Source organism: Bubalus bubalis, chromosome 20, assembly GCF_019923935.1.
Source record: "Bubalus bubalis isolate 160015118507 breed Murrah chromosome 20, NDDB_SH_1, whole genome shotgun sequence".
NCBI lineage: Eukaryota > Metazoa > Chordata > Mammalia > Artiodactyla > Bovidae > Bubalus > Bubalus bubalis.
Genome location: NC_059176.1, coordinates 22,559,550 through 22,581,135, shown reverse-complemented (window position 1 = coordinate 22,581,135; position 21,586 = coordinate 22,559,550). Strand labels below are relative to the sequence as shown.

At 38.6% G+C, this 21,586-nt stretch overlaps 1 protein-coding gene across 1 annotated transcript in view; it reads left to right on the top strand.

Moving 5' to 3' along the window:
* The window catches only part of TTC6 (tetratricopeptide repeat domain 6), a 207,088-nt gene that overhangs the window by 78,418 nt on the left and 107,084 nt on the right, over window positions 1-21,586 (top strand). The window contains exons 5-7 of the mRNA XM_025270952.3: window positions 1,088-1,221; window positions 5,975-6,166; window positions 21,238-21,379. Coding sequence (XP_025126737.3) covers window positions 1,088-1,221; window positions 5,975-6,166; window positions 21,238-21,379 — 468 coding nt within the window. The remainder of the gene's footprint in view (window positions 1-1,087; window positions 1,222-5,974; window positions 6,167-21,237; window positions 21,380-21,586) is intronic.

Sequence of the window (21,586 nt, the reverse complement as noted above, 5' to 3'; positions counted from 1 at the left end):
TCTTGAAAAGCCGCAAAACCAATTTCCTATGGAAACGTTGCATGATTGCTGGGCAGCTTGCTTGATCATGAGTTTTCCTCTGTGTATGTCTAGCTGTACAGTGCAGGCATGGAGCTGGAAGAATCCTGACTAACTCACAGAATCCGTGGGGAAACCAGGTATGGGAAAATAGGCAGTAACCAATGGAGACTCAGCAGAAGGAACATGGAGGTCAGAGCGTGGCCACTGCCACTGGTATATATGCTACTGCCCTGCGTGTGCTGTCAATGGACACAGTCATCACTGGACTCTGTAGCCACTGCAGATGGGTTCCAGGGCTGTAAAACTTTGTCAGCTACTACAGAGCTAACCTGACCTTTGCTCTTGGTGTTACTCATTCATGATTTAAAGTATTGACTGGGACTGAACCAGGATCACCACTAGCCTAACTAAAACCTTCTCATAAACTCCTCTGCCAGAGTTTTGTTATAATAAATGTACAAATGAGGAATGACTACAATGTACGTGATACATCCTGGAGCTAAGCAGTGTGAAAACAGACAGTGGCAGCCCTGGACTCTTGTGTGCTCTTGATTTGGTTGCCAAGGTGTGGAAAGGATGAGATCGTTCAAGTTTAGCATTTGTGGACCTGCACAAGGGATTCCCTTGAACAGGGAAGGAGCTTTGGATCCTGGTCAGCAGTCAAATAAAAATGTCCAATACGCAAAAAAAAAAAAAAAAAAAAAGTTCATTTTGGCTTGTGCTTGAAAGCACTAGTCATGACCAACTTTGGGGCTGAAGGTAAGTTTTATTAAAAATACTAATCAAGAAGAGTAGATTTATGAAGGGAAAAATCTTATATTTTTTCTTTAATAGTTTTAAGGCAACAAATATTATAAATAATTATGGTACTAATATTTTTATTGCTGTGAAGGTATAAAATTATGTGTTATAAAATTTAGGAAAAAATTTAGAGGAAAATATCAACACCTCCTTTAGGATTTATATGCTAAAATATACATAGAAATTAGGAGTTGAAAAATAACATGGAACATCAAATATGAAAGATCTAACTTTCCTTAACAGCACACTTTATGTTTTTTCCAAGGTGAAATCATCAGAATTGTTGCAAATCAAAGGAAAAGAAGTTAAGCGAAGGCGAAAAAGTAAATTTGGAGTTATACCACAGAGACCAAAAAAGATTTCAAAACCCATGTGTGATCAAAAACTACCTAAAAAAAAGTAACTTCCTTAACTATACAAATTTTATTGTCTGAAGAGAAATTATTCAGTAGTACTTATACCTGAAACTGTGTTTGTAAAGGAAGATTAAATGTTTTAGAAATTTACGCATGAGATCCAACTTAAACCTTCTCACAGGAAGAGTAGGTGGCACCTGGTACAGTAGGAGATATATACATATATATATAGTAGTCCACACTTCTTTCTACTTTTTTTTTTTTTGATCAGTGTACTTAGTAATGACAAAGCAACAGCTAGAATAAAAACAACTCTTTGAGAGACAAAAAAGAATTTAATGTTAACATGTGAGATTTGATATTTTTGGTCACTGAAGTGCCTAATTTGGATTAACTGCTCATTATATTGGTTAATTTTGTTATGATAAAATAAAAGACAACCCCCCACAAAATATCCATAGGACAGTCGATTTGGAAATTTATTTTTTTTAGTTCTACCAGTTTATTGCTACCAACCGGTCACCCTCCACCCTCATGCACACATGCTCAGTCATGTAACCCCATGGACTGCAGCCTGCCAGGCTCCTCTGTCCATGGACTTTTCCAGGCAAGAATACTGGAGTGGGTTGCCATTTCCTTCTCAATTTGGAAATTTAGATGGCCTTACTTTTCCCTACTATAATTTTATATTTCATTCCCACCCTTCACATACTTTCAGTAGGATTTCTTATTACACAGGGGTGCAACCACAATTTTGAATAATAGTGTGTAAATGCAGTTTAGGTTTATGGTTTATCTTTTGTCAGTCATCTTGATGAAACTTATTTTCTCCTTATTTTTCCACTAGGTTTTTATGGGTTGGTTTGTTCTAGGTTCTTCTTCATTTAACTCTTTATAGGGGGCTTAAAGAAGCTTTAATTATTAGCTTTTGTTGTTGCTTAGGGCACTGAAAGGTGTGCAGGACATGGAAGACAACCTTTTTATGGCCAGCCTAAACTTTGTAAATGGATAATACTCACAATTTAGTAGCTGGGAGTAGACTCACAGGAAAAGAATTCCAAAGTTTATGAAAGAGTCAAATTGGCATTTAAGTGACCCTGTACATGCCATTGCTTATCTGCATTGCCTTAAGCTCATTTAGTTAGCAAGATTATGTATTAAAACAAATAGTGACAGCAGACAACAAGTATTTTACCTTCAATAAATAGTTACTGTCAGATTATCAATGAAGCAGAAACTTCTTGATTTTTTTTCCCTAAAAAACCTTGCATTTAGTGCATTAGGCAAAGTAGTGTGGCCACACACAGAGGCAGAGTCTTTTCTTTTTTATGTCTTAGTGTTTCAAAGAATGACAAATAGTCCTGTTAAAGTAGAGTGTGCTATAAAAACACACAGCCTTTCTTGAGCATGCCAAAAATATTTGTAGATCTTTTTGATATATATATATATATATATAGGACTGTGTTAATTCATTAAAACTGAAATTAGAAATCTCCATTATAAAGAACTAAGAATGTGATGCAGAGGAATAAAAATCTGGTATTTAAAAAGTTTATACGAATAGAAGAGAATTTTGGAAAATCTTTTATTCACTGCTCTTTTTTCCTTAATCAATTTTTTACCTAACTTTTCTCACCAATGACTAGCTTCCCAATTGAATTGTTTTCTTAGGAATTCAGCCATCTCTTGAAAACATAGTGTTTTTTAGCTCAATAACCAAGGGAGATTCACTTGCAGATCTATATTATTAAAAGCATGAAGGGAACTTAGGAATTCAGATTGGTTCTGATGCTTTTTTAAGTAAAAAAAAAAAAAAAATCTGTAAAGTAATCTCAAGAACATTCCACTAGCCAAGACCTGTCCCAGATAGAATGAAGATGTAGGTGAGCATGACATCAGAACCCACCTTTTTCTCTCTCTTTTTCCCAGTCCTTTCTTCGGAACCCTGAGTCTCTTAGGGATCCTCGGCTTCCTGGAGACCCATTTTCACTCCCTGAGTTATATTTCTTTGTCCCGGGCATTTCCAAATGCTTTAGATTTACCTCTCTTTTCCTCTGCCACTTAAACATATACACATTTCATGTCCTGTTTTTGTTGGGCTGCATACTGTTTTGGAAATGACATAAACTACTCTCTATTAGTGATTCAATAATGTACATGTGATGCCTAGCAATGGGTTAGGTGTTGTGCAGTGCAAATTAGTAACAGCAGTAAACAGAGAGTTCCAGAGACCAAGAAGTGTTACTGTTATCAATTTTTTTATAAGGTAGGGGTTAAGAATTTTTGCTTTAATTTTGCAGAAGACCTTCAGAGAGGCCAGTAGTAGCGTTTCCAAGTGTTAGAACTAGGCTTCTGATGCAGGCCCAGCTAACTATTTATAGTATGCTACTATCCAGACTCATGGAATGGTCAGTGGATAGATCTGCATTAACCCATTACATAAAGGGTCAGATTGGGTGGGACAGGAATAGGGCAATGTATGAAAAGAGATATTTATAAGAAAGAAAAAGAAAGTAAAGTTTGCAGATAAATTTGTCCTTGAAGTATTATTTGAAGAATATTTGAAAAAGTGAAAGTGTTGGTCACTCAGTCATGTCCAAATCTTTGCAACCTCTTGGACTGTAGCCCACCAGCCTCCTCTGTCCATGGGACTCTCCAGGCAAGAATACTGGAGTGGGTAGCAATTCCCTTCTCCAGGGGATCTTCCTGACCCAGGGATTGAACCTGGGTCTCCCACGTTGCAGGCAGATTCTTTACTGTCTGAGACACCAGGAAAGCAGATAAAAAGTTAGGCAATATATCTATAACTTAAAGAACTGAGAGGTCTTTCTGGCCCTATGAATTGTCCTGGAGACAGCATCTGCCATATGAGATGGCACATATGTTTTAAATGCATTAATTCCTTTCTTTCTTAAAGCAACTTTACTCAGGATGCACTAATGTTGTAATTCCCATCTTACCAAATGTTGTTATTCTCAACTTACTGAGGTATAATGAAATTAATTGATTTGCTTATTGCCAAGTGTTAACTTTAAACAGGATTTGAACAGAGGCATTCTTAACCACTATGCTGAAAGGAGGGCCAGATGCTAGGAGCCTTGAAACTTAGAGAGAGGAAATTGTTGCATGCAGCAAGCAACAAAAAAGCCATTGTACTGGGGAGAGGAGTACTTACAGATCTGTGTGCTAGAATTTTGCAGGATGTTTGGAAGGAGGTGGAATAGCAAATGGCAACCCACTCCAATATTCTTGCCTGGAAAATTCCATGGGCCACAGTCTGTGGGGTCCCAAAGAATCAGATATGACTGGGCAACTGAGCACGCACGCAAGCATGCATGGAAGCGGGGGGAGACAGAGAGTGCAGTGCTGAATCCAAGTGACAGACTTTGCTCTGCAGGGGAGGCGATAAGGGCTTGGACTGGAGTGTGGTGGAAGTAAGGGGGAGAAGGAGCACACGGGAAGAACTCTGTTCAAGGGAGACGCTCAGTTTTTCATTGGCTGAGCAGGTGAAGGGCAGAGACAAAGATGGCTCCAGTGCTTTGTATGTTGAAGATGAGAAATCTCAGTGGGATAGTGATAGCAGAGATGGGACTTGGGAACTCAGCACAGAGGGAAGAGTTGAAACACTGAAGATGATTTTTCCAGTGCAGAAAGAGGAGTTCAACTTTGGAAGCCATACCCAGTTCAGAAGATGGTGAAAGAAAAGCCAGTGACTAAGTCAAGTTATAATGAATTTGAAAGATAGATGGAGAGCTGGGATGGTGCAGGCTTAACAAAGCTCAGAGAGGAAGAAGGGTCATCAGTACTGCCAGCTGTGGCTTGGAGGTCCATAATCGAAAGATCTAAAGTTCATTTGATTTGATGAAAAGGCCATTGTTTGGGTAATGTAAGAGTATAACATTAGTAGGAGGTGGGGATGGAGAGTACTGGCTAATGGCCATTTCCTCCTCAGAGGTCATTAATAGGCGTTAATAGGAAAGAAATTTGACTCATGATTAGCAACACTTTTTTTTAGATCCAGTGACCACTAACTAATTTTGCGACCTATCCAAAACAAGCCTGCTCCAAAATAAGGCTAATAATAATAATAATACTGCCCACATAGTTTCATTATAGAAGTTAGAGATGATGTGTATAGATTGGTTAGAACAAAGTCTGGTACGTAATAGGTGGTCAAAAAGGATTTGTTGATTGAATGGCATGGCAAGTGAGAGTGGGTATTAAGAAATTAGATCTTCATGACCTCTTTTCTGTTCGGAAAGGCAGGAGAGAAGCAAGTTCTATTAACTGCATAATGGGAAAGAAGATGCTTTGTTAACTTAGAGAGACCCAGATTTCCACTGATGCTAGTTAATGGATAATGTACTGTGTTGTTGAGCTTCTTCTTCAGCGATGTAAGCATTTGAGCAGAGTAGCAATGAAGTAATGGATGATGGCTAAAGGTTACGGTGTCACTGAGTGAGTTGCAGAGTTCAGGAGAGAAGAGATTTGGGTGGGAGTGGGATAATAATGAGTTAGCTTTTAGACTTGTTGATTCTGAGATACCTGTAGAAAATACAGGTTGAGATCTTCGGCAGGCAGTTGGATATATATGACTAAAGATCTGGTCAATGGCCTGAGGTTGTAATAGTAAACTTTTTATAAACCACTGTGATAGTTTTAAATGTGATCTACCACGTGTACACGTCTTTTGTAGAGCCTGAACTAAACTGACAGTGTAAGTATATTTTGTATCTAAAAAAGCAGAAAATGATAAAAAAAAAAAAAAGAGGCCTAATTTCTTACCTCTGTGGCAGATTTCCAGAGGACTACTCCACCTGGACCCTTCACAACCTGTGCGCCATCCCAGCCAAAGAGCTGCCCGTTGACTTGCGCGTGGCCTCTCGAGTGTATCACACAGCCGACAAGAAAGGCCACAATACTGTGCTTGAAGTGTTCGGCACCTCTTTGTTAGACGATCGCTATACAGACGAGGAGCAAAGAGATAGGTGAGAATTCTACCTATTAATTTTGTCTTAAACTAGATTTCAAAGAATTTAGCCAAAGAATTTCTGCCTTTGAGGCTTAGATTCTGAAGACCTGCTTCTGTTCTTGGGTGCTAGAAAGGAGAAGTTGAGTTTTGGGCCTTTCTGTTCCTTCACCGTATGTACACAGTCTAGGTCAGCGTCTTCATCTCCTGTTATTGACATGAACCAGAAGGCAAATTTCATTTAATGGTTTATAGTTCCCAAAGAGTGTCACATGCATGGCCTCATTTGTTCTTTGTAACAACTCGGTGGAGTACAGATGTAGAAATTGAAGCTCATGAGAACCAAGCAACTTTGCCTGGCTTATACAACTAAACATCACAGATTTGAGAGTTGAAAGCAGTTTTGAGATTTCCTCATCATTGGGCATTCTTGGGTCCAAGGATCATGTACAAAAGTCATATCTACTGGAACCTTTTCCATTTCTCCTTGTGTCTCAGTTTCCTTTGGAATATGAGTATTCTTTTATGGTGAGTATATAACTTATAGCATCCTCAAATGGGAAAAGAAAAGGGAAGGGGGCTAACACTTACTTAATGTGAACTATATTCCTTGTACTATGCTCTGTGCTTTGCATTTTTCCTGTTTAAATCTTCAATCGTAAGAAGAAGTCATAATTTCCATTTTATTCATGAAGAAAATTAGGCTTTATAATATCCGGTAACTTACCTCTAAATAGTGATTAGAATCCAGATTTGTTTAACCTAATTTTTCTCAAAAATGTTTTTTCATTGTCACCCCCTTAAGAAGGCTTTTTAAACTGCTCCCCACCCTAATTTCCCCTCCGCATTAAATTATAATGCTCTAGATATATTGTATATCTGTCTGTGGTATTGTGTGTGTATCTGTACCTTATACATAGAAAGAGTAAACTTTTATTATCCCCTGCCCTCCTCAGCCACTAATTTTCACTCCCTCGAGGGTGATATCACCTGCATATAGAGAATGCATACTCTAAAGTCTCTTGTCTTTCAAAAGAGCTGGTAGGAATCCTGAAAAATCATCTGTAATGCATTTTTTTTGGCATTAATTTTTTTTTATTGGAGGATAATTGTTTTACAGTTTTGTGATGGTCTCTGCTGTACATCAACATGAATCAGTCATAATTACAAGTATATCTCCTCCCTGTTGAGCCTCCCTCTGCCACCCACTCCACCCCTCTAGGTTGTCACAGAGCAGCAGGCTGGGCACCCTGTATGTTTTTAAAATACTAAAATATTAAATATTAAGTTAAATTTAAATAGATATGTTCTTAGTGTTATATTTTAACTAATCTAGATCATATTTTAAAAGATCACTTTGAATTTTACTACTAAAAAAATTATTAGTAATTTACTCTCACATGCTTTATTCTGATCCAGTTTCCTCAAACTTTACTTTTAGTCAAGATTGTAACACTTTACTGCCTTCTTTTAAGGTTTAAAGTCTTCTGATTTTCCTGTGTTTAGTAATCACAGTGCCATTCAATATGAATCCCCCAAGGAAGGTCATTTGCATGTTTGTTTTCTGTTTAGGCAAAAATATTTTTTTAAAAAGGATTTATGTATTATTCATAATTTTATGAATAAAATTTTATGTGAAGATTTTGGAAATTTCAAAATTGCTTCAGTTTCTCTGATAGATAATAGCAGTTCCATATAACTTCTTTGAAATGTCTTTTAAAAGCCTAAAGCGGATAGTGGACATAAAGACATATAAACATAGTCTAGTAGATATGAGACAACTATATTGAATCATTTCCATTGGTACTCTGAAAGCCAAGCATCCTTTTTTGAGGACTCACAGCTTATATTATTCATGCAAAGTGTTAAAAATACTGATTTCTTTCCAATTCTAAATTTGTTTTTCCTCAAGCAGATCTCACTTTCTTTTTATCAGAGAGTCAATAAATGTTCTATTTGATGATGATAATTCTTGGCAATTTGTTCCTAAGTACCAAATAAGAAGTTAATTTAAGTACTGAATATTTAATTCTCTGGCATCCATTTCTTAAGGATTATCTTGCTAAACATAGCTTAACCTTTTCAAAATATATCTGTCTGCTGAGCCTACAAGTTCAGAGAAATGTATATTTTTTTCTGCACTAATAAGTTGTCTCAGGAAAGGTAATTGTGAACACAAAATGAATACCTTTTCACTTGGTGGCTTTTTGGTTTTTCTGTGCAGGGAACAGTTAACCACAAAGCATAACACTTGTGGTTATACAGTTTTATGCTTTCTTAATTTTGCACATAGTAATTGTCATTTGTGGGAAACACCAACGATACTTTAATGGGATAGTGTGGGTACATAAGTTTAGTTCAAATAGCAATCTATTGTTCAAACTTATGTTTATTTTGTTAGATAACAATTTTGATGAGAACTATAAAAATACTCCATATTGATCATATTTTTTGCATTTAAAGTTTCTGTATTATAAAGAGAAGTTTATAGACATCTAAGAATTAGGATTCTTAGCATGGAATTTTAGTGAATAGCATGGAATTTTGGTGAAAAGCCTTGTGAACATTTCTGTCTATACATGTATTTAAACCACAGATGGCATTCTATAGACTGATATTTTTCACTCAAGGTTATGTGTGAACATTTAAAATTATTCCATAATATTTGCTAACTTAACCAATCTGTAGCTTAAGAAAATTCCTTGGTATGGAATTACTTATTAAATTTTTTGGTTTAAAAATTTTGATGGATATTGCTGAAATTCTCTCTGGAAAAGTTATACCATCTTATATCCCTACCAAAGATTTATGACATTGTTTATTTACTTTCAACATGACCAAACTATTAATTGTCAATTTGCATGATTTTTTCCCCCTAATCTGATGTAGAAAAAAACTCTTTATTTCTTTTATTCATTTCTAATAAGATTGAGCATATTTTTAGATGTCTCTTGGTTATTTGTTTTTATCCTTTTGAGAATTACCAATTTATCTTTTGTTATCATTCATCTTTTTCTTATTGATTTATAAGTGATCTTTCTATATTAAAGATTTTAACTATTTGTCATATTAACGAAGACCTTAAAAATTTTGTTGTTTGCTTTCAGTTTTGTTTATGCTGCTTTATGCCATACAGAAGTTTTACACTAATACAGAAGTAGTGAAAACTGGCAATAGTTTCCTTTATGTGTTTCTAGTCTTGGTGTCATTCTTAGAAAGGGCTTTGCTACACTTAAATTTAAATATATTTTTCATATTTTCATCAAGTAATTTTATTGCTTTATTTTAAAAAAATTTAATCTTTGATCCATCTTTAATTAATTTGATAAGATTAAGCATTATTGTTTCCTTCCCAAATGACTAATTAATTGCACAGTAAGTTTATTTATTCAGTAAATCCTCTTTTTCTCACTAATTTGAAATGCCAGCTTTTCATACCTTAAATTGCAGTGTGTCATCAAGTTTGTTTATAGACTTACATTCTATTTTAGTGAGTTTTCTGTGTAAAATTGCATGTATATTTTGTTGACCCACCATCAAGAAAGAGAGAATGGGTGGCAAAAATGCTGTCAATAAACATTGACTGACCCTCTCAAGTCAGGTACCCCTCATAGCCAGCTTCTGGTGGTCAGACGTGCTTAGATTAGAGATCCCAAATTTAGCCCTCAACTGAACTTCAAATTACAAGGGAAATTTCTAGTCATATTTTAGAAAAACATGTGTAGATGGTTAGTTCTATGCTTTAAAATAGCAGTCATGACTACCACAACAAAAATTGGAAAAGCAGAGGTTAAATGTCAGAAGTCAAAGTTTAATTTCATTTGTTATTTTTCTATAAAATAATAATAAAAATACAAATATGCAATAAAATACAAAAAAGGACAACAATTACTCAAGATCTTGCCATTCAGAGATAATACTTTTCTTAAGTATATGATTCTGGACTTTGTTGTTTGCAAATAAATCATATGGAACAAAACTTGGGTAATGCTATGTAAATAATGTTTTGTAACCTGATTTTTAAAGCTTATTATGCCATAATTATCTTTCTATGTCATGAAATACAGGTCTGAATAGTCATTTAAATTGATCAGTTTTAAAAATTTTTTGTGTACTTACTATGTGGCAGGCTTTGAGTTAGGCAGTAAGTAAGCATCTGTGAGGAGCTTCCCTGGTGGCTCAGACAGTAAAGAACCTGCCTGCAGTGCAGGAGACCCAGGTTCTATCCCTGGGTTGGGAAGATCCCCTGGAAAAGGGAATGGCTCCCTACTCCAGTATTCTTGCCTGGAGAATTCCATGGACGGAGGAGCCTGGAAGGCTACCACCTATGGGGTTGCAAACAGTTGGACACAACTGAGTGACTGACACAGTTAAGAATCTGTGAACACAAAAAACAATCTCTGCCCACAGGGAATTCGGAGATTAGCAGAGGAGAAAGGTGGTGAATTAATTATTGTGAGTTTGACAGTTAATATGCAGATGGGCAGTGTGTAGAAGCATGTTTTCAATTATCTGGGGAAGATTGAGCAAATGATACTTAAATTGAAATCTAGGCATGAACAGAAGATAGCTTGGAAGAGGGGAAAGAATTATTTTAGTTTCTTGCTACTCCAAAGGATAGTTCACAGGCTAGCAGCATCACCATCACCTGGAAGCTTGTTAAAAATACAGTATGCAAGCTGAAGTTTGAGAGTCTGTGCGGTGGACAGTTGGAACCCATTTGAGAAGTAGAAAGATGTCCATCAGTAGAGCAGTGATACCATTGATTCAGGAGAGGACACAAGGGTCAAGATTATGTAGGACTTAGAGATGTTCTCTGTGTGTATGTGAGAGCATGTGTGTGGGGACTTGGGGGAGAGAGTCTTATTGACAGTGTAGTGAGAAGCCACTGATAGGATTAGTTGAGGAAAAATGACATGATCAGATTTGCTTTAAGATAGCACAGTCCTCATCATGACTTCTCAGTAGCACCTAGCACAGTTGATCACGTGCTCCTCCTTACAACACCTCTATCCCTTGGCCTTCAGGACTGCAGTCTCTTGATTCCTGCCTCCTTTGCTATGTCTTCTTAGTCTCCCTTGCTGGTATCTCCTCATCTCTTGACTTCAAAGCATTGGAGTGCCTAAAGCTTATCCTTGGATCTCTTCTGCCTGTACTCTCAAGGTGATCTTATTCAGGACCATAGCTTTATATATGATCTATATGCTGATAACTATTATTAACTAAGATAAATGATTAAAGGCTATAATTGTCCTTATAATAACTAAAAGCTGGAAACAACTTAAGTGTCCATCAATGGAAGACTTTTTATAGTGCACCCAATGATGGGATGTATTAGAATTGTGGCAAAGAATAAGTTAGAGCTCTGTGTACTGAGAGGAGTTAGAACCCAGTATATAAACATATATGTGATTATAGACAAACAGATTTTTAGCATGGAGGAAAATTCAGGAAACTGTTAACTGTGATCCTTCTATTTTCCTTTTATATTTTACACCAAGTTGATAAAAAGTGAAATTATACTTTGTCTTATTTTTGCTTTATTTATATGATATATGAAAGTGAAATTCGCTCAGTTGTGTCCAACTCTTTGGGACCCCATGGACTATACAGTCCATGGAATTCTCCGGGCCAGAATACTGGAGTGGGTAGCCTTTCCCTTCTCCAGGGGATCTTCCCAACCCAGGGGTTGAACCCAGGTCTCCTGCATTGTAGGCGGATCCTTTACCAGCTGAGCTACAAGGGAATATTTTTGCCCTTTAATTTTTAATTTTTTCTAAGTTATTTCCCTTGTAGATTGCATAGTATTGAATATTAGTTAAGCCAATCAGAAATCAATTTTCTTATAGTAGGCTGGATCATCTCATACTCATTTATTGTCATATCAGATACACTTGGTGGTATTCTTGAAAGGCGTTGGAGGTGGGAGAGGACAGGATTGAAAGATTTTGCATCTATGGTTTTCATCTGTGATTGTTAAAACTGTTGTACTAGAAGCCGACCTTTTCCTACTGAGTTTTCTATGTAGAAAGATTCTTCTTGGCTTTTTTTCTGTGCATGCACATATATTACTTATACATACATTTTACAAAAAGACATTAAAGATGTTATCTTGACATTTATAATCCTTAGAGGATTTTAATTTTAAAACTGAAGGGCAGACATATGAGTAATTATTTTGACTTATTATCTTTACTACTTACAGCTTACAAATCAACTATATAAAATGTACTTCCATTAGAAAGATTTTATCTGGCCCCCCCATCTTGAGTAGGGTAGCAGTATCTAAATGGAGAACAGAATATTATCTAGTAGAAAGTCTATTGAGGTGCATTTATTGCATAATTTATTATTAACAACCACTCTATGCAGTAGATGAAATCATTCTGTTTCCCAAATGGAGAAAAGGAGGTTCAGAGATTGACCAGTTCATATTTATAGAGCTGGTGAAAGCTAGGACTCAGACCCAAGTCTCTTTGTGGTTTCCATTATATCACACTTTTTTTTTTTAAATTAATTTTCTTTGAAGTATTGTTGACTTACAATGTTGTGTTAATTTCTGCTTAGTTTCCCTGGCCCAGGATCGAACCGTGCCTCCTGCATTGGGTGTGCAGAGTCTTAACCACTGGACCACCAGGGAATTATTTATATATATATTCATACACACACACGCACACATATATGTATATGTTAAGTTCACTGTTTTGTGACCTTGTAAAAATCCCTCTTATTTTTTTCTATGTTTCAATTCCAAATACTGATTCTCATCTCGTTTTCAGAACCAATCCTGGTATAAACTAGGAAGGATCATATTTTACTCACCCTTGATGCTCTGTATTTAGTCTCAGTTCAGAGTCAGTTGTGTCCGACTCTTTGTGACCCCATGAATCACAGCACGCCAGGCCTCCCTGTCCATCACCAACTCCCGGAGTTCACTCAGACTCACGTCCATCTAGTCAGTGATGCCATCCAGCCATCTCATCCTCTGTCGTCCCCTTCTCCTCCTGCCCCCAATCCCTCCCAGCATCAGTCTTTTCCAATGAGTCAACTCTTCGCATGAGGTGGCCAAAGTACTGGAGTTTCAGCTTTAGCATCATTCCTTCCAAAGAACACCCAGGGCTGATCTCCTTCAGAATGGACCGGTTGGATCTCCTTGCAGCCCAAGGGACTCTCAAGAGTCTTCTCCAACACCACAGTTCAAAAGCATCAATTCTTTGGCGCTCAGCTTTCTTCACAGTCCAACTCTCACATCCATACATGACCACAGGAAAAACCATAGCCTTGACTAGATGGACCTTTGTTGGCAAAGTAATGTCTCTGCTTTTGAATATGCTATCTAGGTTGGTCATAACTTTTCTTCCAAGGAGTAAGCGTCTCTTAATTTCATGGCTGCAGTCACTATCTGCAGTGATTTTGGAGCCCCCAAAAATAAAGTCTGACACTGTTTCCCCATCTATCTCCCATGAAGTGATGGGACCAGATGCCATGATCTTAGTTTTCTGAATGTTGCGTTTTACGCCAACTTTTTCACTTTCCTCTTTCACTTTCATCAAGAGGCTTTTTAGTTCCTCTTCACTTTCTGCAATAAGGGTGATGTCATCTGCATATCTGAGGTTATTGATATTTCTCCCGGCAATCTTGATTCCAGCTTGTGTTTCTTCCAGCCCACCATTTCTCATGATGTACTCTGCATATAAGTTAAATAAGCAGGGTGACAACATACAGCCTTGACATACTCCTTTTCCTATTTGGAACCAGTCTGTTTTTCCATGTCCAGTGCTAACTGTTGGTTCCTGACCTGCATATAGGTTTCTTAAAAGGCAGCTCAGGTGGTCTGGTATTCCCATCTCTTTCAGAATTTTCCACAGTTTATTGTGATCCACACAGTCAAAGGCTTTGGCATAGTCAATAAAGTAGAAATAGATGTTTTTCTGGAACTCTCTTGCTTTTTCGATGATCCAGCGGATGTTGGTAATTTGATCTCTGGTTCCTCTGCCTTTTCTAAATCCAGCTTGAACATCAGGAAGTTCACGGTTCACATATTGCTGAAGCCTGGCTTGGAGAATTTTGAGCATTACTTTGCTAGCGTGTGAGATGAGTGTGATTGTGCGGTAGTTTGAGCATTCTTTGGCATTGCCTTTCTTTGGGATTGGAATGAAAACTGACCTTTTCCAGTCCTGTGGCCACTGCTGAGTTTTCCAAAATTGCTGGCATATTGAGTGCCGCACTTTCACAGCATCATCTTTCAGGATTTGTTATGACCCAATTTCGAAAGTAGGGTTTATGCTTATTAGGTGGGGATTTTATCTTGTATCATATGTTCCTTCTTAGGAACTGAAGTTCTGTTTCTGAGTCCTGGGCCAAAGCAGGGGCCTTGCTCACTGAGGGGACATTTCTGATATTCATTGCTCAATTATTGAAAGCTCTTACCGAATACTACGTGTATTTGTACTCCATGTCACTGGTTGCTCCCACCTCCACACTAGAATGTGCCATCATCCCATGTTAGACCTTTCCAGTGTCAATTGCAGTGCTGTGGTCTGTAGCTCTGCATTTGGGATAGTATGTTTTGTCTTCTGCTCCACATGTCCTTCCAGTGTGGGTATCTGGGACTGACTTCCCCCCCAATCACATGTCCTGCATTGTCTGCCATTCATTCCTCAGTGGTCAGGTCAATCCTGACCTGGCCTACCCCCACCCCTTACTTGGCCTTGTTCCTTGCTACGTAATCCAGACAATGACCCAAGGTATTATACCAAAGAATATAAGACCTGAGCCCCATTTGAGGTCTCGCTGGTGATATATGTGACTGAAGCACATATGTAAGAGCTGTAAGAGACCTTGGCCTTCCCCTTGCCTAACCATCTCATGTTATAGATGAGGAAACAGAGGCAGAATTTTGCACCCCAAATCACAGTAGGTGGCAGTTAGGACTAGCATCAACAGTAACCTCATTTAGATTTTTGTTAATTCATTTTCAACAAGTAGCCCCCATACCTAAGTAAGCCTCAAGCATACTTTAAAAAATAAATTGGGATGACAAATTTATGTTAGTACACATTATCAATATTTGATAAGATTAGTATATTTTTGTTTTTATATGTAAACTCCAAAAAATTTATTTGGAAATATGCCTGATTTCATATCTGCCAACATCTAGCAGCTCGGCTGGTAAAGAATCTGCCTGCAATGCAGGAGACCTCGGTTCAATTCCTAAGTTGGGAAGGCCCGCTGGAGAAGGGATAGGCTATCCACTCCAGTGTTCTTGGGCTTCCTTGGTGGCTCAGTTGGTAGAGAATCCGCCTGCAATGCGGGAGACCTGGGTCCGATCCCTGGGCTGGGAAGATCCCCTGGAGAAAGAAATGGCTACCCACTCCAGTATTCTGGCCTGGAGAATTCCATGGACTGTATAGTCCCTGGGGTCACACTCCATGGGGTCGCAGAGTCGACACAACTGAGCGACTTTCACACAAAAATGTCTGAAAGCAAAGCAATGTCATTCCACCAGATGTCACTGTTTGCATGTAGCAATGAAGTTACAATGATTAAAATAAAATTCCCCCCTCCCTAATTATATTTGTATAAAAGATTCTACATAGTTATACTCCTTTTCTTCTTTGGCTTTTTCTTCTTTAGATTTATTATTTTATTGAAGACTGTATTTCCTGAATTTTTTAAGGTATTGAAAGTATTCATTATCTCTGCTATAGATTTTAAAGACTTTGCAAAATTATTTGTAGATTAGTATCTTCAAGAAGGTGAGCTCTTAAAGTCTTTTCTAGACCTAGAAGTTTGCTTTTCAAACAACATTCTTTTAAGTTACTGTTTTCTAAGTTGTTGATTGCGACCCAGTAAGTGGATTGTGCAATCAACTTAATGGCTTGCTATGAGCCCCTTAAAGAAACGGTGTTTGGGATAGAATCGCATGTAAGTATTACTTTGACAAAACTTTTGCATGAACGCTCAAACTATCCCTGAACACATCTGCTCTGAGTTGCATAAAAATGGCTGTGAGCTTTATCCTGTGAATGCTCCCCAGGCTTAGTACCCCAAGGAGCACAATGAATTTTCTGAGGAAGGGGTAGGGGGGATGTGATGCATAACTTCTCCGTTGTTAGAGTTACTCCAGGGAGGGGAGAGGGTTGCTGGAGGGAGAACCCTCCATCCATCACAGGATGGAGCCTGCAGTCACTTTTATGTAAGTCATAAAAGATGTGGGTGAAGATTTTTAAGAGTGCCCACAGCCTAGAGCAGATGTTCTCCAAACTTCTAACTTGTAATAAGAACACCATTTTATATCTCTGGCCCCATGGGAGATCAATGTTGACTGAGAATGAGGTTTAACTCATTCTGAGAGAGATGGGCTTGTTTGCTTCATTCAGTCCTCTCAGTCATAATAACAAAAATGATTGTAATGTCAACTACTTAATGTATTTTTCTGAACTTTGTGCAAAGTTGTTACATGTATTATTTTTAAGCATTAGATGCTGAAAGATCCCATCACTGTTGCTCCTCACAGATGAGGAAACGGAGCCATAAGAAGGAAAAATGACTTACCCAACACAGCACATCAAGAGGCCAAACTAAAGCTAAAATCCTGGTTTTTAACTTCATTCCAAAGCCTAGCTCTTCTCACTGTAACAGTGCTTTTCAGGCTTCTCCTGAGGATAAGGACCCCCTGGAGTGTTTAAGTGATCTTTGTCCCTATCCCAAGCCAACTGAACTAGAATCTCCAGAGGAAGTATCTGGGGAGCTATAGATCTGACAAGCATCCCAGAATATTCTTATCATCAGACTGTTAGGAAAGACCAGTGCATCAGTGCTTCTCAGACTTCATCGTGCGTTAAAACACAGAAGGCTGGGCTTCTCCCTAGACCTTTTGATGGGACTCAAGAATTTTAATTTCTAACAAGTTCCTATGTGGTGCTAATGATGCTGGTTAGGGAATACACCTTGAGGATCAGTGTACTACATCATGCCAACCCATTATTCTCAGTTTCTCAGGACATGGTCTGGACTGGCTTTGGCTGTGGGATTTTTCAAGCACAGTGTTAAACAATATATATTCAGTATCTACTGTATTCATGGGAGACAGGAAATGAATAAGAATCAGTCTTCCCCCACCCCAACTAGCGTGTAATCTGCTGTGAATAACACACAGAACAAAATGCAGCATATTCTATAATGAAATTGCACATCAAATGCACCGGGAAACTAGGGAGGCAAAGATGAATTTTTGCTGGGCAGAGGGACATTTGTAAAGGCCCCATGGAATAGTTGAGACCTAAGTCTTATTGTCAGTGTTTTCATAGCCACATTGTATTGTAGTTATTGTAGTTCAGTTTCCCTGTCTCTCCTGCAACACCTGGAGTAATCTAGAGCATCTTTTGTGCAGTGAAGGATTGGGCTGGGTATTGGGGAGGGAAGTAGAATTGGTGAAGTAGGTGATGCCCAGGTGTGGAGGACCCTAACGGCCAGGCCAGGAGCTTGTGTGTGTGTGTGTAATCATTAAAGTGTTTGGAAGAGGGTAACTGACAGTAACTCTCTCAAAAGGATTGTTTCTTTTCTCTGGAAATTAAGATGGAAGCAGGGAAAATTCAGACAAAAATTTCAAAGCAAATGATTCATTTTTATCAGGCAGGAATAGTTGCTAACCTTGGGTAGCCTTACCACTAAGATCCGCAGTTCATATCTACCAGAACTAGCTATGCACTCTAAAATGTCCAGTGACCTCTTTCACTTTCCTTCCAACCAACCAGAATTTCTGTTTTGGTTTTTTTTTTGATGCACATTTGGGATATGAAAAGACAGTAATATGTAAATGATCCTGACCACTTTGTTTCTGGCTTCAGTTCAGTTCAGTAGCTCAGTCGTGTCCGACTCTTTGTGACCTCATGGACTGCAGCACGCCAGGCCTCCCTGTCCATCACCAACTCCCAGAGTTTACTCAAACTCATGTCCATTCAGTCAGTGATGCCATCCAACCATCTCATGCTCTGTCATCCCCTTCTCCTCCTGCCTTCAATCTTTCCCAGCATCAGGGTCTTTTCAAATGAGTCAGTTCTTCTCATCAGGAGGCCAAAGTATTTGAGTTTCAACTTTAGCATCTGTCCTTCCAATGAATACTCAGGACGGATTTCCTTTAGGATGGACTGGTTGGACCTCCTTGCTGTCCAAGGGACTCTCAAGAGTCTTCTCCAACACCACAGTTCAAAAGTATCAATTCTTCGGCGCTCAGCTTTCTTTATAGTCCAATTCTCATATCCATACATGACTACTGGAAAAACCATAGCTTTGACTAGTTGGACCTTTGTTGGCAAACTAATATCTCTGCTTTTTAATATGCTGTCTTGGTTGGTCATAAGTTGTCTTCCAAAGAGCAAGCATCTTTTAATTTCATGGCTGCAGTCACCATCTGGAGTGTTTTGGAGCCCCCCAAAATTAAGTCTGTCACTGTTCCCGCTGTTTCCCCATCTATTTCCCATGAAGTGATGGGACCAGATGCCATGATCTTAGTTTTCTGAATGTTGAGCTTTAAGCCAACTTTTTCACTCTCCTCTTTCACTTTCATCAAGAGGCTCTTTAGTTCTTCTTTGCTTTCTGCCATAAGGGTGGTGTCATCTGCATATCTGAGGTTATTGGTATTTCGCCCGGCAATCTTGATTCCAACTTGTGCCTCATCCAGCCCAGCGTTTCTCATGATGTACTCTGCATGTAAGTTAAATAAACAGGGTGACAATATACAGCCTTGACGTACTGGTTTCCCGGTTTGGTACCAGTCTATTGTTCCATGTCCAGTTCTTATTGCATACAGATTTCTTAAGAGGCAGGTCAGGTAGTCTGGTATTCCCATCTCTTTAAGAATTTTCCAGAGGAGTTGTGGTCCACACAGTCAAAAGCGTTGGCTTAGGGCCAGATAAAAATATAGCAGTGCCTCAAGGTAGCTTCGTAAGCCACCCCTCTCCTCCCTGATCTGCATGTATGTACTCTCTTGGCTCGTTATTCTAGACAATGCAATATCCCGCTCTTTTGTTTTTGCTGGATATATCAGTGAGGATCCAGTTGCAGAAAACAGAAACATTTTTAGCTATTTTAAGCATAAAGGAATCTGGTAATGGGAATACGATGCTTGTAAAATCAATGGAAAGATTGGAAGAATGGGCTCTATGCAGGCTGGACTTTCCAGAGATAACTCATATAGCACATTTAACTGGCTTCCATGCCTGCTGCTCCTTCTGGCAGAGTCAGGAAGGTGGGAAAGCTGGAGGCCAACCTTGGCAACATACCTCTTTAGCTGAGACTCAGAGATCGTGTGGCCTCTCCTGCCACAGCTTTTGACTCTGGAGATATGCCATGTCTGTTGAAACATTCACTGGCAAAAAAGCCTACCCACAAAAGATGTAACCGGAAGGCTGCTAAAGAAGAACTCAGTGTTGCCACGACTGCTTGCAGCAGGAACATCATAGCCTTCTAGACTGCATGTCAGTGCATCTGGTTAGTAGATCCTAAGACACATCTCAGACACTGGCTGCAGGAGAGTCGTCGCCTCTCCATCCTCAGCAGTTTGGGAAAGCGTATTGGATTGGACGTCGAATGACAGTGTGCTATAAGCCACTGTGCTGGGAGTTGAGCTTTACCTTCTCTTTGAATTCAGATATTTAACTGGGTGGGATAGGAAGCTTTTTTTCCCCATGAGCCTATTTTGGCAAAGCCCTGTCTTCTCCAGCCTTGCTTTGGGTGGGCCTGATTTTTTAGAGCTGGTTTGATATGATAGAATCTGAGGATTTCAGCATATTGTTACGTGCAGTCAGTTTGAGATGTGTGTGCTTTGTTTTCACATTTGGTGGCTCTAAAGTGATTGTCTGTTCAGGTAATGGTATACCAAACATTCGAGGGAACATTGGCTCCACTTTCAAGTGAAATTGAAATATGGCTATAGTCAGTGTAGTTCCGCTTTATACTCATTTTATATATTTTGTACAGTGTTATAATACAAAAATGTTATTTCAAGCCATCTGTAAATCAGTCATTAATGACACGTTTTGCCTTCAGATTTTGGTTTACCTCATCTCTTGGTTTAATTCAGGCTTTTGTTGATAAGTTTTAAACCTCCTATGTATATTCTTCTTATGTATATATAGTTAGTTGTTGTTAAGTCGCTAAGTTGTGCCTGACACTTTTGTGACCCCATGGACTGTAGTCTACCAGCCTCCTCTGTCCATAGGATTCTCCAGGCAAGATTACTGGAGTGGATTGCCATTTATTTCTCCAGGGGATCTTCCCAACCCAAGGATCGAGCCCACATTTCCTGCATTGGCAGGCAGATTCTTTACCTTTTGAGCTACAGGGAAGGCATTCTGAGCCACTCAGGAAGCCCTATATAGAGTTGGTAGCCCAGAAGTAAAGACCTAATGCCGTAACAGTTTTCTGTTCATCCTGGCAAGATATGAATCAAGAAAGAAAAACCTTAATGTGAGCAGGCAGTTCTGCTTAGGGTGATGCTTTGCCTTGGGCTAAGAAACGAAACCATTTCCCATGAGCTTGGGGTGGGGAGCAGGTTAGAAATCAGAAGGTAGGAAACTTTTTACCTCTGTTGTAATGAGACTTTCATAGAGTGAATTTATTATTACTATATTATAAAACAAAACCACCAAAAGGTTACCACTAAAATACATTCAGAAGCAAACATAAATTATTTCTGAGTTATTCCCTGTTTTGAATTATCTGACTTTGGCACTGTATCTATTTAGCATAGATGCATGCATACATGTGCACTCAGTTGTGTCCGACTGATTGTGACCTCATGGACTGTAGCCTGCCAGGCTCCTCTGTCCATGGAATTCTTCAGGCAAAAATACTGGAGTGAGTATCCATTCCCTTCTCCGGGGGATCTTCCTGACCCAAGAATCGAACCTGCATCTCTTGTGTCTTCTGCATTGGCAGGTAGATTCTTTACCAGCTGAGCCACCAGTGAAGTCTCATTTAGTGTAGATATCAAATATCAATGTGTTTATTTCATAGAGATATAAAATGAGAGTAAATACCTGTTGCTTTATCAATGACTTAAAAATTTTTTTTTTCACATTGTAGAATACTGCACGGAGCTCCTGTTATGGATGTCAGTCAAGAATATGTTTCTGTCGTTCCAACAAGACCAGGGATACTGCCTGAACTGATACCAGGAACTGGCCAGAGTGCTCACAAACCACAGTTACAACTCTTAGGAGAGGAAGTAAGAGCTTCTTTTAATATTAGTTTTCTCTATCTTATAGACTCTCAAACTTTTTGGTTTCAGGACCCTTTTTTATGTTCTTAAAAATTATTGAGGACTTCAATAATTATTTATGTGGCTTGTATCTATTGAGATTTGCAATGTTCGAAGTTAAAACTGGGAAAATGCTAAAGTGTTTATTTTCTAAATGAAAAATAACACTACTAA